The sequence below is a fragment of the Stylophora pistillata genome, chromosome 1 (assembly GCF_964205215.1).
Source record: "Stylophora pistillata chromosome 1, jaStyPist1.2, whole genome shotgun sequence".
Taxonomy (NCBI): Eukaryota; Metazoa; Cnidaria; class Anthozoa; order Scleractinia; family Pocilloporidae; genus Stylophora; species Stylophora pistillata.
Window position 1 is genome coordinate 18,678,578 of NC_142519.1, and position 16,906 is coordinate 18,695,483.

General features: G+C 37.9%; 3 protein-coding genes, 1 long non-coding RNA gene and 1 pseudogene across 4 annotated transcripts; 1 reads left to right on the forward strand and 4 right to left on the reverse strand.

The window, feature by feature from the left end:
• Window positions 1-666: 666 nt before the first annotated feature.
• LOC111336635 (octopamine receptor beta-2R-like) lies at window positions 667-2,213 on the reverse strand. The gene has a single exon (XM_022942759.2). The coding sequence runs from the start codon at window positions 1,694-1,696 to the stop codon at window positions 833-835; it is 864 nt and encodes a 287-aa protein (XP_022798494.1). The 5' UTR covers window positions 1,697-2,213; the 3' UTR covers window positions 667-832.
• A 1,538-nt stretch (window positions 2,214-3,751) lies between these two features.
• Window positions 3,752-5,966, reverse strand: LOC111336638 (octopamine receptor beta-2R-like). Its single transcript, XM_022942761.2, has one exon. The coding sequence runs from the start codon at window positions 5,772-5,774 to the stop codon at window positions 4,830-4,832; it is 945 nt and encodes a 314-aa protein (XP_022798496.1). The 5' UTR covers window positions 5,775-5,966; the 3' UTR covers window positions 3,752-4,829.
• A 2,831-nt stretch (window positions 5,967-8,797) lies between these two features.
• Window positions 8,798-12,035, reverse strand: LOC148741515 (histamine H2 receptor-like; annotated as a pseudogene).
• Window positions 12,036-13,218: 1,183 nt separating this feature from the next.
• Window positions 13,219-14,484, reverse strand: LOC111336614 (histamine H2 receptor-like). The gene has a single exon (XM_022942739.2). The coding sequence runs from the start codon at window positions 14,267-14,269 to the stop codon at window positions 13,364-13,366; it is 906 nt and encodes a 301-aa protein (XP_022798474.1). The 5' UTR covers window positions 14,270-14,484; the 3' UTR covers window positions 13,219-13,363.
• A 1,238-nt stretch (window positions 14,485-15,722) lies between these two features.
• Window positions 15,723-16,549, forward strand: LOC148741516 (uncharacterized). The gene is made up of 2 exons (XR_015994255.1): window positions 15,723-16,244; window positions 16,419-16,549. It is a non-coding gene; the product is annotated as an uncharacterized LOC148741516 (long non-coding RNA).
• Window positions 16,550-16,906: the final 357 nt, after the last annotated feature.

Consider the following 16,906-nt stretch of genomic DNA (forward strand, 5'->3'; position numbering starts at 1 on the left):
AAAACAAAAAAAATAAAAAAACAAAATCACGGAGTAAAAGATAAAATAAAATTGCTAGGCTAACCTTGAAAGTACATTTCCAGTTGCGAGGCTTTATGTCATAATAAATTGACCATTTCTCATCAGTTTAAAATAGATGGCCTCCGTTTCCACGTTGCTAAATTGTTGAAAAAGGGAAGGAAGCAAGACAGCACGGTACAGCGGCTAGTCATTAAGAAAATGGATTTGCGCGAGTTGCGTCAAGCTCGTGTCATGCCGATCACGCACAGCGAATTTCTGGGGGACATTTTGACACAACATCAAATTTTACTGTCGTTGGGGTAATGTATATTTTAGTCTACCTTAATTTTGTACATCAAACTTAATGTGAACTGACTCTTTCGCCGTGTTGAATTATATCTGTTTTACCAGCTACGGACAGAGAGATAACTAACTACATGATAACCTTTGAATATACTTCGTTATCACGAGGGCTTCTTGCTTAAAAATGACTAACGGCTGGCATTTTTGATAGAGAAAAATGTTAAATCCACCTGATCTCAACTGACATCATTATTGCATGCACTCAAATATTGCATAAACTCAAAAAATTGTATTTCTAAAATGATATCAGCTTTTAGTATTATTTTATTTTAATATAAATCCATACACAAGGGGGTATGTCTCTTAAATTAAAAAAAATCTTTGTTTCAGCCCTTGCTCGCTCTCGATAATTATTGCTATCGTCCTTCACCTCCTTCACTAAGTGTAGAGTGATAGCCAAAACCCACAATCCTCAGTATGCTTCCGAGCTCTCAGTGGATATGAACTGAAAGAGTGGTGCAAAACTGTTTTACTTTTTTAAGATCACACGGCGAATGCGACGTTTTATCTCCTGGTTTATGTCCCTCTTGAACAGAGCGTAGGCGACAGGGTTGATGGCAGAGTTTAAAACAAGAAGAGGTAATTTATATTCTTGATCATCGCATGCAGTTTTCTCTGTATAGAGAAGATACACAACAGTACATCGCAAAGAGCATGAATAAGCTAAAAGAAATACGCTAATAACAGCTGCCATTATTTTCACAGCAGACTTCTCCCCGCGTTTGTACAGGAAGTGATGGTTAAAATGAAGCTGTTTTGCCAAGATACGGGCAGCTCTTTCGTGCTTGTAAACGACACATGACATTGACGCAAAGCAAAAGACGAGCACGCAACACGGTAGAAACTCGAAGAAAATCATATAGATCCACGAAATAAGTGAGAAAAGGAAATAGTTGTCATTAAAAACGAGCCAATTCAGTACAAAGGGAATAAGGATAACAATGGAACTCGCCCAAGAAATAAGAATCATGTGGGAAACTAAGCGGCGCTTCATTATCGTTATGTAATTCAACGGCCTTACAACAGCAACGTAGCGATCAACAACCAAACTACACAAGTTTGTCACAGACGCATACCCAAAGAGCCACCTCAGATAATCTACTCTGTTGGCCAAAGGAGCTTCAGGATCACACCCACTTGTCTTCTCGCAGACAAAAAGTGAAGGAACAGCAATCAATCCGACACAGAAATCCGCTACAGCAAGTGAAACGACAAACGCGTTGGTTTTGGTTCGAAGCCGCCTTCTGCTGTAAATAAGAACGATGATGAATCCATTTCCGATTATGGTCAAGATCGAAAGAATCCAGCCAAGAATCCAGAACCAGGTTGCCATCGAGTAATCAAAAAAAGTGTCTTACTCCAACGAAACTGTAAAAAAGACCCGAGATAAACAGCTGATGTGAGGTTGTAATCCTTGAAGTGCCTGGTAATTTTCACATTTACATTTCTAAGTTTGATGACGTCGATTATCGTGTTTTTTCAAGCCTCATTTTAGCTGATGGAGTTATTAACTAATTAGGGGAGAAGTTAACTATTTTTCTTTAAACACATATTTTTTCCCCAAGGATCGATAATCGTTCCTTTTAAGACGAATTCGTTGACTCGTCGAAAGACAGACGGATTTGAATACTGCATGCACAATGTAAAACATTGGGAAATGTGGATCCCCGAATAAAGTTTAGTCTTGCCTAACAGCTGTTAAGAAACGGTTTATGTCTTCCTCCATGTTATTTCTGCCAGTGTATGTTACTAGCAATTTACGCTTTACCCCCTTTTTAAAACCACAACTTCTTAAAGCTCATCTTTCAAACCGGCAGTCTAAATCCCACAAGTATCAACGAACGCTTTTCATTCCACTCAAGTTTATTCGTGTTTTTCTCGTTGCCATGTTCCCACCAATCACGTAGCTCCATTTTCTGCATTTAAAAGCACACACACAACCCACAATTCCTCTATTCGCTCCGACGAAGGGCTAACGCTCGAAACGTCTGCTTTTATAACCGTAACGGTGGCCAATTTACCATTTCAACTTTGTTGATATATTCAAATTATTTCGTTACCCCCACCGACGCAGCGCCAAACAGTTTCTTTAAAAACTATCAGCCTTTATTCTTAAAAATAGTACTGCATATCCTGAAGCTTGCTTTACAGGGCAAATATTTCATTTTTTTACAAATTCATTCTCAAATTAAGACTGAATTTTTATAACAGTGCGGTAAAAGAAACGGCATTATTTTATAAAGCCCATCTGTTGTTACTAAGAAAGGATGGCTCTATATTATTAATACAACAGCTTCATAACGTTAACCATGAATTTGAATACTAATCTATATCATCGCATCAGTTATTATCTAAGAGGCCTCGAGACCATCATTGTTAAGTAAACGGCCTTCATTCCTTCTCTGGTAAGTTAATGGTATACTATTTACATGAGAGAAGCGCTGCGGGGAGACGTTCTTGCGAGCATTTGTTTTTTATTGATGACGAATGCACAAATAATAATGTCCCAGTGGTGATATAATAAATTTTGATGACTAGCAAGAAACTAATTTCTAAAGATAACTAACTATAAGGGGTTTGATGATCTTTCTCTGACAGCTCCAGGACATTGTCAGGACTCCTGTTGGTGTGTCAGATGGAGTCGCTTGATTGAATAAAATCTCGCATTCTGATTGGTTAACGAAGTGAGTTATTAACGAGGAGTTGCGAGTTGGAAGCGAGGCTAAATGATATTGTTTAGCAACTACATATACGTAACCGCTATCGTCAAATTGTAACACCACAGCTGCAAACAAAAGCGTTTTTCAAAGTGAGTCGGAGGCTCTTTCTTGTTTTGAACTGAACTGAAGCGCGCACTCAAAATAAAAACAAGCAATATCATTGCTGTTTCATTTTTTCCTATTTTTATTCAGTCATGAGATTCAAGGAAAATCCATTACTTGACTCGTGAATTCCGTGTTAAATTGCACTTAAAAGCCGATATCGCACTCATCGCTTTGCGATTAAACTGAGCAATGATATGAGGATTGATGATGAGTTATGAATGAACATATTACGCACATACATCGTCAAATTGGTCAATTCAGTTTCCAATCCAAGCGGACGCTTTATCAGGCTATAGAGCTGGCATATATGTCACAAAAAGCAAGAGGACGCATTTTCTGGGCCCTATAACATGATTAAGCCACTTGAGATGTTGGGTGAACACGAGCAAAGCTCATAAATTACGAGCCGAAGGTGATTGACTTATAAGCTTTCCCCCGACTTTATAGAGGCCGGAAGACTGTGGTCTATTACTTAAATCACAAGGTTGGTTCAAAGTGATACTGATGAAATGATGATAAGAAATTTATAATGGTATGCCCACACCGCAAAGGAGTTACACACCCTGTGTGAATGTTTTCATTTATTTGGACTCTTACAAAAGCTTCTGTACATTTATTAGCTCTTACCTGACATGAGACAAATTTCTCATCATGTGCGGAAAACTTGTTTTTAAAAATTTAAAAAGGAGAGAAACGAAAAACTGAATAATGGTGGAGGAGTTTTAAACAGGAAATTCAAAACAGCCTCTTCTGTCATCTTAGACATGGAAAACAAAGTAATGAAAAATGAGAACGATACACCTGTCACTGAAGATGTAGAATTTCATGGCTTGATTGCAGTTCTTTTTTTCCCGCATTTCTGAACGTTCGCATTGTAGTTTCGAGGCTGTTCAGATCAGCTGCTGTTTGTGCTTGTTAAATTAAAATTGTATATCTAACAGAAAACGTGTACCTTCTTGTTGCATTTTATCGGTTTAAATCATAAACTGGTGTACATTTAACATATCAACACTCACCCTCGATCTTGTTTGTTATAAGGGGTTAATATTTTACGTACTGCTCATATATTCTCCATGCTGTTTTCTTTAAATGACAAGGAGACTTTGTTGATCAATTAAGAGCTTCTTTGGTTAGCGTTCGTTTCCTTCATTCTAGTCGGTCTTACCGTTTTGGACATCCAGAAAACTAGATCTCATTTAAAATTTAGCTTGATTTGCATAAATTAGAAACTATACACAGTGAATTTGTCGGTGAAAAACGCATTTCGGTGCTAATGCTAAGTCTTCCTTTCACTTTTCAAAACATAGGCACACTAAATATTCAAACTGTTTCCACCTGGTTAATTTTTGCTTCACTCAGAACGGAGATCGAGATAACTAGCTGGTTAAGTTCTTGCTCGGGCCTTTTTCCTAAGAAAATTAAAACGCAGATTGTAAAAGTTAGGTTGTGATTCAAAAACAACCTGATCTCAACTGTCAGCAAAGGCAGTCTTCCCTGAGTTTGCAAATTAGCTCAGCAAATTTATGGAAATTTATTTTGAGTAGCATGAAATGCTTTATTTTGAATTTCAACCGAAACATACTATTATCAAAATTTGTCAAATCCGGTTGTGCTAAGATTACTTTCTACTATACGATTACTTTATTCTATACGAGATGTGCGTCTGACATTACGATCGCAACTATTAGGAAAAAATCGTAAGTCATTAAGTGGTTCAATGTTGTTTCTCTTCTTCCAGAAGACACAGCAAATGCATCGTTCCACCTGCTCTTTTAAGTCCCTCTTGAAGAAAGCGTAAGCAACCGGGTTGACTGCAGAGTTTAAAACGAGGAGAGGTATTTTATATTCTTTATCATTACATGTTTGTTTGCTCTGCAGGATATGTGCAAGACTACATCGTAAAGAAAATGTGTAAGTTAACGTAAATAGGCATATAACAATTCCCATCACTTTCGCAGCAGACTTCTCCCCACTTCTGGACAAAAATCTTTGATTAAAGCGGAGTTGCTTTGTTAGCATGCGGGCGGCTCTTTGGTGCTTATAAACAATGTGTAACATTGTACCAAAGCAAAAGATAAGACTACAGCACGGCAGGAACTCCAAGAAAATCACGATTATCCAAGAAGAAATTAAAAACAGAGAGCGCTTGTCTTTAGAAAGGAGCCATATTACAACATCGAAAAAAATAACAAGAATTGAGAGTGTCCAAGAAATAAAAATCATCTGAGATACACGTTTGCGCGTCATAAACAATAAGTATCTGAGAGGCTTCACAACGGCAATGTAGCGATCCAGGACTAAACTACATAAGTTTGTTGCAGACGCGTACACAAACAGCCATCTCAGAAAATCCATCCCGTCTGCAAAAAGGGCTTCAGGATCGCATCTCGTTGTCTTCTCGCAGACAAAAAGTGAGGGAACAGTAGTCAACCCAACACAGAAATCCGCCACTGCAAGTGAAACTATAAACGCGTTTGTTTTGGTTCTAAGCCGCCATCTGCTGCAAACAAGGTAGATAATAAATCCGTTTCCAGTTATGGTCAGGATGGAAAGAGACCAGCCAAGAATCCAGAACCAGGTTTCCATTTAGTGTTTCTTGAGTGACTTTACTCAAATCGAAATAGCTAGAGAAACGAAGATAACTTTCGATAAAGAACCGATGGAAGACCGTGGTAGTTCCTTAACTACGGAACATTTTTTCTTATACCTGTCTTGCGCTCGTTAATAAAAGCGCTAGTTTGCTTGTCAACACACTGAAGTTTTACTCCGTGATGTGACTCTGAATTATAATTAAGTCTGGCGCGTTTGCGTTCAAATCAGCTGCCGTTAGCGTTTGTAAAGTTACGTATTTAACAAAAAACCTCTTCCGCCCTTTTATCTGCTTCACCCATAACAAAACGATTTAGAAGCAGATTTAGGACTCCCTGTTCTCACTTTGGTTGGTTTTATAAGAAAACGTGGACAAGATCTAGAAAGCTGGCATTTTTAAGGTAGAAGTTTTCCTTACTGACAAGGGTATCTAAAGTCTATCGCTGTGCAGCAAAAACCACCTGACCGCAGCTAACGTAGTCAAACAGATACCAGAACTTTCTAAGTAAAAATGTGGCTTGCAATAAACGTTATTCGTATTTTCCAGAGCAGAAACACTTTCTTTTCAGTATTCACGGCAGCTACTGAAATAACATATGTTTTCTTTTCTGTACATATCTTTGATATATCGAATCGATAATTCTGAAGGTTTTTGATGTCTCAGGTATGCATCGAGTTCATCAGAGCAGCTCCATCCTGCAATATCACTGTGAATCCAAAATCAGGTGTTCATTTTGTATTCAGAGTGGTTTTTATACAAATAACTGTCCAGAAACTTATGATAAATAAATGAATATGTAAGATCATAATCCCCGAAGCAAGGATCTTAGTGTAATGGAAGCCAAAATCTTTTACTCCAGTTATCTGATAAGGGTGGAGACGGTGTTCTGTTGCTTTGAAAAATGACTGTTTGTTTAACAGCTTAATGGAAATTTCAACTCTTGCTTGCATTACATTTGACTTCATAGATATACAATGAGTCCGCCATGATAGCATATGAGAGCAGCTAACACTCCACACAAAAAAACCTAGTAAATTTCTACTGGGTTGATGCTGAGACTCGTAACTAATTCAAAGAAATCCTGTATTTTTTTTTTATGGTGGTGTCAAAGTTAAGTTCTTGACTTTCATCTGTTTCAACAAAAACACGTGGCCTGTCTAACGTAACTGCGTAAACTGTCTCGCTTTGGTGTGGATGATGCTGCACAGAACTGGTTTGATTCTTTCCTTTCCAACAGAAACCAAGTTACTTGCTCTGGCAGAGCTCAATCTGACCCAGACACAGTATCTGTCGGAGTTTCCCAAGGCTCAATCTTGGGCCCGCTATTGTTTATAATTTATATGAGTGACTTACCAAACGTTCTTGAATCTTGTAGCATTACTTTGTGCCCTGATGACACCGTTTTATATTTTTCCTCCAAACTTATTTCAGAAATCGAAACTAAGATGAACTCGGACCTCAGACAAGTATGTGACTGGTTGAAACTTAATCAACTTACTCTTAACATCAAGAAGTCCCAATTTATGCTAATAGATAATAACTCGAGACTACGTAGAATCGATTCCATTGTTATTTCAGTCGATGGAAAGCAGCTTAAGGAAGCAGAATGCTTTCCCTACTTAGGATTAATTATCAATCAGAATCTTACTTGGGAGGATCATATTGAGCACATGCGTAATAAGATAAACAAGAAGCTAGGCCTTTTGCGGCGCATCAAGTCGTGTCTCCCACAACTATCGCTCCACTCCTACTGCTTCCGCGAGCGATGCACTTTCAAAGCTCCATTGGAAACTTCTAGAAAGGCGGAGAGCGGAGCATCGTGCTATTTTTATTTTTAAAGTAGTTAATAACCTTTTTATGCACAATTTTCACCGCTCTTTTAACAGCAACTATCATAACTATAATACACGATCCAAGCGAAATATCCGCAAATCATTCACACACAGAAGATGGGGGCACTGGATAACCATAAATTTTGCAGCGGACCCTTGGAATGCCTTACCCCTTTCGCTAAGAGATGTGCTCACCTTAACCCAATTTAAGCGTGATATCAAGAAGGCACTATTTTAATTTGTTTCGTTTTTCGCATGTTAATTTTTAAATTAATGTAGTTTTATCTTCATATTTTTCGATATGTATTTTTTTTCTTTTTATTTTTAGGTAATTATATTTTATGTAGTTACCTTTAGGGGACCCCTCTGTAAACCACATTTTTGTGATGTTGGCATCCTCAATAAAGATTAACTATTATTATTATAACGTCGATAAAATTCCCACTGCCGAAGATCATGAATGGCAATTCGAACAAATCATTCGTTTTCAACAATAGTATAGGGAAGTTCGTATTACTTCAATATTCATACCCTAAGTAGTCCATTCACAGAAAAATAATACCATGATACAAACGAAAACTCCACTGACAAAATAACGATTCCTGTGAAAATATTACCATCATGCTGACATTTATAAATCTTTCTATGGACTAAATGCAAAGCTGTGGACCTACCTAAGGTACAGCGGGGCCTGTTTGGTGGGTTCGAGTGCATAGGTTCGTAGGTTTTATAGTTCTTATTTTTTTAGTTACTTTTAACATAATTTTACCTTACGATATTGTGAAGCGCGACTGATAATATACACATAGAAGTCTGCGCTATATAAATGTAAATTATTATTATTATTATTATTAATATTATTATTATTATTATTATTATTATTATTATTATTATTATTATTGGGTTTGTATATAAAAATGCGAGGGCCTAAATACAAGTTCTCACAACAACTAGAGGAAAATAATGGGTTCTCTTATTTTCTCTTAGAAAAAAGATTACCAATTTTAATCAAGCCCTTTAAATTTGATAACAATATGCAATTTTATAAATTTTTGTGCGCGGCGATTTTTATCTCCGGACTACCACTGTGACTATCTATTAATGAACCCCCACCCCCCTCCCCCATGGACTATTTCTGGTTGAGAAGACGTTTATCCAAGGTTTGCAGTTCTCAGTGGACTGACGGGTTAGACATTATAGTTGCGTAGGATGAAAGAGTCGTTTTCAAGAACTGGTTCACTGTGGTTTCTTTTTTTACATATGACACAGCAAACAAACCGGGTTATCTCCTAGTTTATGTTTCTCTTGAAGACAGCATAAGCGACGGGGTTAATGGCAGAGTTTAATACAAGCAGTGGTAATTTATAGTCTTGATCGTCACACGGTTTTTCGAAATTCTTCAAAATGTAGATGAAGCTACATCGCAAAGCGAATTAGTAGGCTACAAGAAACAAGCCAATAAAAACTGCCATTATTTTTACAGCAGCCTTCTCCTGGATTTTGAAAAAAGATCGCTGATTGAAGCGGAGTTGTTTTGCTAAGATGCGGGCGGCTCTTTCGTGCTTATAAATAACATAATGCATTGAACCAAAGCAAAAAATAACCCGCAACACGGCAAAAACTCTAATAAAACGATGAGAATCGATATCAGAACTTTGAAGAAAACAATTTCGCTAAAACCAAGCCACTCTACTAAAAAATCCGAGACCCCAACTGCTGCAATGGTTCAAGAGATAAAAATCATCTGGAAAACACGTTTGCGCGTCATAAAAGTCAGGTACCTTAATGGCTTTACAACAGCAATGTAGCGCTCCAGGACTACATACATACATACATACATACTTTATTGAGACTCCCTTCAACAAGGCTTTTCAGTCATAATGTTAACTAACTTATTTACTGTAATTTAATTAAAATCTAATGTATTTAAAATCATTCAAAGTATATCCAAATTTACTACATATAGAACATATTGTTAAAAAGTTTCCGCTTAAAAATATCAATATCTTTAGTATTCCTAATGTTGTCAGGTAGACCATTCCATTCCCATGGGCCGCGGAAATAAAATGCCGTTTGTCCCGTCGACAATCTACATCGGGGGATCACAAAATCATTACATCCCCTTGTGTTCCTATTGTGAACTGCTGAACGCTTAACAAAATATTTACGTAAATAGTCTGGAGCTAAACCATTTACACCTTTATATGCTAAAACTAAATCATTAAATAAAACCTTTTCTGTAACATCTAACCATCTAAGAGATCTCCGCCCCTGAGAGATATGGTCAGATTTCCTTAAAGGTCGGCACACACGAGGGGACTAGTCCTTGCGACTTGTCCTAACGACCAGTTTCATGCGACTAGTCCCTTCGTGTGAACTACATATTTCTGTGGTCGCAGGGACCAAAATTTGGTCCCTGCGTCTGATCGCACGGATTCAAACTGGTTTGAAATCGTGCGACCAGTCGCAGGAACTTGTCGCATGAAACAAATGTTTGTCCCTTCGTGTGAACTGTTTGTGCGACCATTCCCTGCGACTAAACGGTAAATAAGCCAATATGATGTCAGCATGATGCGTGACTTCCGGTATTTGCAAACATTGCAGTTTCTAATGATGAATTTTCCCTGACTTCTAGATTTCTACAGCTGAAGAATAAAAAACTATTTCTAGTTTTGTAAACATATGCAGATGTCTTGGAGCCGTTTTGATGGAATTTTTACCCTATTTGACTGTGTCTGTTAAAAATGAAATAAAAAAAAAACAAAAACGGAACACTTAAAGGCATGAATAATCCGACTGAATAAATGTAGTCCGTTTGCGTTGATGTTTAATAGTGCTACAATGAAAAGTCACCAAATTTTAATTGTTTTCGTGTAACGCCACAGACTAAGAAACATCTTTTGCCTCTTAATTTTCCTATGTTCTTGTGCAATTGAGTGCCCTCGCGTGAACGCCTTAAGGGACTAGTCCCTGCTACCGGTCCCCTCGTGTAAACCCTTCAAAGACTTGTCGCCGTGACTAGTCGCACGGACTAGTCGCAGGGACTGGTCCCCTCGTGTGTGCCGACCTTAAACCTAATACAACTTTGGCAGCAAAATTTTGTACCAACTGTAGTTTGTGTAGATTACGCTTAGATGTGTTCCCCCACACTGAGGAACAATAAAATAATTTACTAAAAACAAAGCTATTTATAAGTAATAAAAGTGTTTTCTTATCTAAAAGGTGTTTAATTCTTCTTATCTGTACTAACTAGTTCATGCAACTATAGGCTGTTTTAGTAATATGCACATCATAGTTAAGATATTGATCAAGATATACCCCGAGATCCTTAGCAAACGAAACTGGTGAGATAGTCTTGCCCAGCAGAGTTAAGGAGATATGAGGTAGCCTCTTAAGAAGTTGTGCTGAGCCAAAAACCACCAATTTTGTCTTCTCGGGATTTATGAGTAAAGAATTCTCTGCACACCATCTACTGATGTTCCTAAGATCATGATTTACGGCGACTATAGCACTTGATGATTCTGATAAGGGAAATTTAAAATGCAATTGACAATCATCAACATACGCAGAGGCTTGACTGTGGCTAATAGCACTGATTACATCATTAATGTAGACAGTAAAAAGCACAGGACCCAAGATTGACCCCTGAGGTACGAGACGTGCTGCGAGGGAGACTAAACGAACGGATATTCAAATGAGCAATCTTCATGCTCGAACTTGCATGTTCTCCGTCCACGGACGTAATTGAATAATTGAATAATTTTCTTTGGTATCTTGTCCAGACCGAGAATTTCGCTTTTGCTTTGAATTTGGGCCAAGGGTGTGGGTGAATAAACTGCACAAGCTTGTTACAGACGCGTACGCAAACAACCACCTTAAATAATCCACCCTACTTGCCAAGAAGGCCTTAGGATCGCATCCAGTTATCGCCTCACAGACGAAAAGTGGGGGGAAAGTTGTCAACCCAGTACAAAAGTCCGCCACAGCAAGAGAAACTAGAAATGCGTTGGTTTTTGTTCGAAGCCGCCGTCTTATGCAAACAAGGAAGATGATAAATCAATTTCCATAATAAGTCAGAATGGAAAGAGACTAGCCAAGAATCCATAACCACGTTTCCATATTTCGATATTCAAGTGGCCGGCCCTACACAAATGAAAGCTGAGAAGATAATCTTCCGGTGAGGAACCAATGTAACACCATAATTCACAAGAAATTTGAAAGCACCAGGTGAATTTGTCTGGTGCAAACTCTCCCTAAAACACGTCACAATTAATTAATCAGCATGAATTCTTGCCGCTCTTGCTGTTAGGTCAATAACCTCCATTCCTTCATTGGTAAGAGTTGAAATAAAGAAAGGAAACTGATTGTTAGAGAGGCACGTTCGATTCGGGGGAAACATTCGTCAGTGCTTCTGTACTTTCTAACAAAAAATCGCACAAATTACCACGTTTGCGTTAGCATAATATATTTTGATGAACTAAAAGGAATAGCTAGATAAGGATTTTAACAACCTGTCTCCAACAGCTCGAGGACATTGTCAGGTCTTAATAAACTCTCTAAACCCTAACATTAATATAAGAATTCTCCATAGTCTTCTGTATACATTTTCTGTGCTTATGGGAAGGGGAATTTGTTTATCAATCAGGGGCTTCTTTGGTTGACGCTAGTCAGTCTTAAGACAAATTGAGAAGTTGCTTGCTTGCCAGGGTAGAGCTGTTTCTTATAATAAAGGAGCTGATCTCAACTGACATCAAAACTTAAACTCATTTGCAATTTACTGGGACGAGTACTAATCTGCCTGACTTTATCTTATGTAGATTTACTCTGAAAAGTGGATCTCTTAAAACGCATTTTTGTCAATGTTTACACTAATTCGTCCAAACATTTCCAGTTTAATGCAAACCTTTTATGCGCTCTGTTGAATTTAACTAGCTCCACTCAAACAAAAAAGATAACGAGCTGATTGCTTTAACAACTAAGTTCCTTAGGCTTATTTTCTAAGAAAATAGTAAAGTAAGTTTTTTCAACACAATCGAATCCATATAATATTTCAAAACAATCTGATCTCGATCACCATCGACTCTAGAACTCCTTTATTCGCAAATTAGATCAGGAGTCTAACGTTATTTAAATATGGCATGAGTAAGAACACTTCCCCAAACAAATAATTTTAGTCAACTTATTTCCTGCTTGTAAACATTAATTTATACAATCGTTAGTGCTTGTCTCACGTTGATTATGATCATTCAAAATAAAATGTTATCTATTTAGAAAAAAGCTTCTCGCTTGAAACAAAAATCGAGCACTTTAAACAGCAGAACCACTCTTTGGCAAGCCAGTCAAGAAGACCTTAGGGCCATATCCAATTCTTTACGCGCAGACGAAAGGTGGGGGGAAAAGCGCTTAGCCCAACAAAGAAATCCGCCACAGCAAGTAAAACGAGAAACACTTTGGTTTTGGATCGCTGTCGTCGTTTGGTGCAAATAAGAAGGATGACGTTTCTTGTCGGGTCCTTTGATCGATACCGTTATTTAGCCTGTGAAAGTATTAAAAACACCAAGGAGAAGTAACTGTCAAAGAGCAATTTTTTGTTCTCATTTAATACAGTACAGGTAGAAACAGTTCACTTCGAGTTTCAGTCGATAAATTTTAGTTCTAAAATTAGGCAACTCGTTTACTATTTTTCGACGTTAATATATACAATAGGGAATGTTTGTCCTACGTCTTACGTTTTGTGCCATAGAACGAGTTATCTATTTAGAAAAAAATTGTAAGTCATTAAGAGGCTCAATGTTGTTTCTCTTCTTCCAGATCACACAGCAAGTGCGCCGTTTTGCTTCTTCCTTTATATCCCTCTTGAAAAGAGCGTAAGCGACAGGGTTTATGGCAGAGTTTAAAATTAGCAGAGGCAATTTAAATTTTTTATCTTTACATGGTCGTTCTTCTTTCATAATGTATATAAGACTACATCGCAGAGAGCATGCAGAACAAACAAGGAATAGGCCTATAACAATTCCCATCACTTTCACAGCAGACTTCTCCGCGTTTTTGAACAAATATCGATGATTAAAGTGAAGCTGTTTCGCTAAGATGCGGGCGGCTCGTTCGTGTTTATAAACAACCTGTACCATTGAACCAAAACAAAAGATAAGACCACAGCTCGGCAGGAACTCGACGAAAGTCATGATTATCCAAGAAAAAATTAAGAAAAGAGAACGATTGTCGTTTAGAGCGAGCCATATTAGAACATCGGGACTAACAAGAAGAATTGAAAGGGCCCAAGAAAGAAAAATAATCTGAGAAACACGTTTGCGCGTCATAAACAATAAGTATTTGAGAGGTTGCACGACAGCAAAGTAGCGATCCAGGACTAAACTGCACAAATTTGTCACAGACGCGTACATGAATAGCCACCTTAAATAATCCACCCTGTTAGCAAAAGGAACTTCAGGATCGCACCCAGTTGTCTTCTCGCAAACGAAAAGTGGGGGAACAGTACTCAGCCCAACACAAACATCTGCCACAGCAAGTGAAACGACAAACGCGTTGGTTTTGGTTTGAAGCCGCCGTCTTCTACAAACAAGGAAAATGATAAATCCATTTCCAGTTATGGTCAGAAGGGAAAGAGACCAGCCAAAAATCCAAAACCAAGTTTCCATTTTGTAAACGAAAGGTGATTGTACATAGATAAACTGTCAAGAAACGTACGAGAAAGAGATTGAAGTAACACTAAACGAACCTACAACCTTTACAGCTTTAACAATTATCGTCTAAAAAAAGAATTTGATTGATTGATGACTAACTGATTGACTTAACTCGGATGAAAACTAGTAGGTGGACGTGCAATAAACTTAGCATTTTTTCAACCCCCGCTGTTCTTGCTTTTTCCCTTCCGGCTAAAACCATACCTTTGAAATAATTTATTGATGCCAATTACGACTAATAATCATTTATGAGCTCCACTGGCTCATTTATGAGCTTTACTCGTTTATGAGCTCTACTCTTTTCACAAGTTCAAGTTCATTCAAGTTCATTTATTTGTTTAAGCAGGTTGATTAATTGGCCGCTGTAATAGCTGATGTGGACCTGCTGTCCTAACCCACCCATCCCACCCCAGGGGAGGACATCCATCACACAGTAATCTCGTGTGTGGGAAATTAACGTCTCCTGCCCCAACCCTGCAGGAGACGGGACCTCCATTTATTCGTCCCTATCCGAGAAGACTAGAATATCTAACCATTTCTTGATGTTATAGAAAGGTAGCAAATTCTTCTCAATTATTTTAAGACCTTGAGTGTTGGTCCGGCCGGGGCTCGAACCCTCGACCTCCCGCACTACAGTCCAGCTCTCTATCCATTGAGCTAACCGGGCGGCGGTTATGCCTTCTTCAAGCGGGGTATCAAGAAGGACAAAAAGTTTTTTTCACATAATTTGGATAAAGTGAAACAATTTTTTCAGCTACACTTGTTTCCTCCACTTGTGAGAAATTTCAAAGGTGCAAGAATGAATGCACTATGACCTATTCGGTGAATGGCAAAAACAGTGAAACTATGGGTGTAAGGCTAAATTTCAAATATAATTTGAAACAGCTTCTCTCAGAACAGCTTCAAATCAGCAAAGCAATTAACCCGGTGAAATGCACAGAACAGTTCAACGCAACATCTTGCAACATTTTTGGATCGTGCTATGAGATTCTCAAGATCTTACTTTGACTCAGCGGTGTTAGCGTAATGAACAATGTGGCCTTAGCCAGGGTTTGGGGCTTGAACACAGGAAATTCAAAAGTTGCTTGTTTGCCAGGTTAGAACTGTTTCTTACAGTAAACCAGCTGATCTAAATTGGCATAAAAACGAAAACTCATTTGTAATTTAATTAGGAATAGTACTTATCTGCCTGATTTGCATCATACGCGTGAAAAGCGGATCTCTAAAAAAAGCAGTCTACTCGTTTTTAAAGCGAAGTTGTTTAGAAAACAAACACCTCGAGGTGATCCTGGAATATAATTTTACTTCTATTTATACTTGACGACGTCTAAGTCGAGTAACAACTGATGCAAACTTAAAAAACAAATGTTTTAGAGTTCTTGGATTAGCTGAAAAAATTGTTTCACTTTAACCAAATGATGTGAAAAAAACTTTTTGTCCTTCTTGATACCCCGCTTGAAGACGGCATAAACAGTGGAGTCACTGTGATAGCAGAGTTCAGTTAAAACCGTTGAAGGAGAGGAATATTATGTTCTTCATCATTTAACGTTTTTCTGCCTCAAAATGCAATTATTTTTCCAGCCCTTACAATTGATTGTCGAATTGTGGAAAAAAATAATTATAGCTGAAGAAAGATTCTGGTTTATTTTCATATAAGCTGTTATGCTTTAATGGATTGACGCGTTAGGCATTATGGCTGCGTAGGATAAAAGAATTGTTTTCATTCATGATCGGCTCAATTTGGTTCCTTTTTTTCCACGTGACACAGTCAATATGCCTTGTTATCTCCATATTTATCTCTCTTGAAGACGGCGTAGACGACGGGGTTGATGGCTGAGTTTAATTTAAGAAGGGGAACTTTATATTCTTTATCATCACACGGTTTTTCGTCTTTCAAAATGAATATAAAGCTGCATCGCAAGGCGAATGAGTGAGTTAGAAGGAATGTACCAATAACATTTACATTTCTAAGTTTGATGACGTCGATTGTCGTGTTTTTTATTTGTTTGTTTGTTTTTTTTTATGCCTAATTTTAGCTTATGGAGTTATTAACTAATCAGGGGAGAAGTAACTGTCTTTCTTGAACACATATTTTTTCCCCAAGGATCGATCGTCGTTCCTGTTAAGACGAATTCGTCGACTCGTCGAAAGCGAGACGAATTTGAATACAGCTGCATGCGCGTGAAAACAGCATTGGGAGAGGTAGATCCTAGAATAAAGTTTACTTTTGCACAACAGCTGTTAAGAAACGGTTTATAACTTCTTCCATGCTAGTTCAGCCAGGGTATGTCAATAGCAATTTTTGTACAAATTCAGTCTCATATTAGAACAGAATTTTTATAACGGTGCAGTAAAAGAAATGGCATTATTGTATAAGCATATCTGTTGTTACTAAGAAAGGATGGCTCTATATTATTAATACAACATCTTCATAACGCTAACCATGAATTTGAATACTAATCAACATCATCGCATCAGTTATTATCTAAGAGGCCTCGGGACCATTATTGTTGCGCAAACTGCCTCCATTCCTACTTTGGTAAGTTAATGGTATACTATTTACATGAGAGAAACGCTGCAAGGAGACGTTTT

Bases quoted from the DNA above. Each gene is read 5' to 3' on its own strand.
- LOC111336635 (XM_022942759.2), bottom strand. From the start codon at position 1,696: ATGGCAACCTGGTTCTGGATTCTTGGCTGGATTCTTTCGATCTTGACC.
- LOC111336638 (XM_022942761.2), bottom strand. From the start codon at position 5,774: ATGGAAACCTGGTTCTGGATTCTTGGCTGGTCTCTTTCCATCCTGACC.
- LOC111336614 (XM_022942739.2), bottom strand. From the start codon at position 14,269: ATGGAAACTTGGTTTTGGATTTTTGGCTGGTCTCTTTCCCTTCTGACC.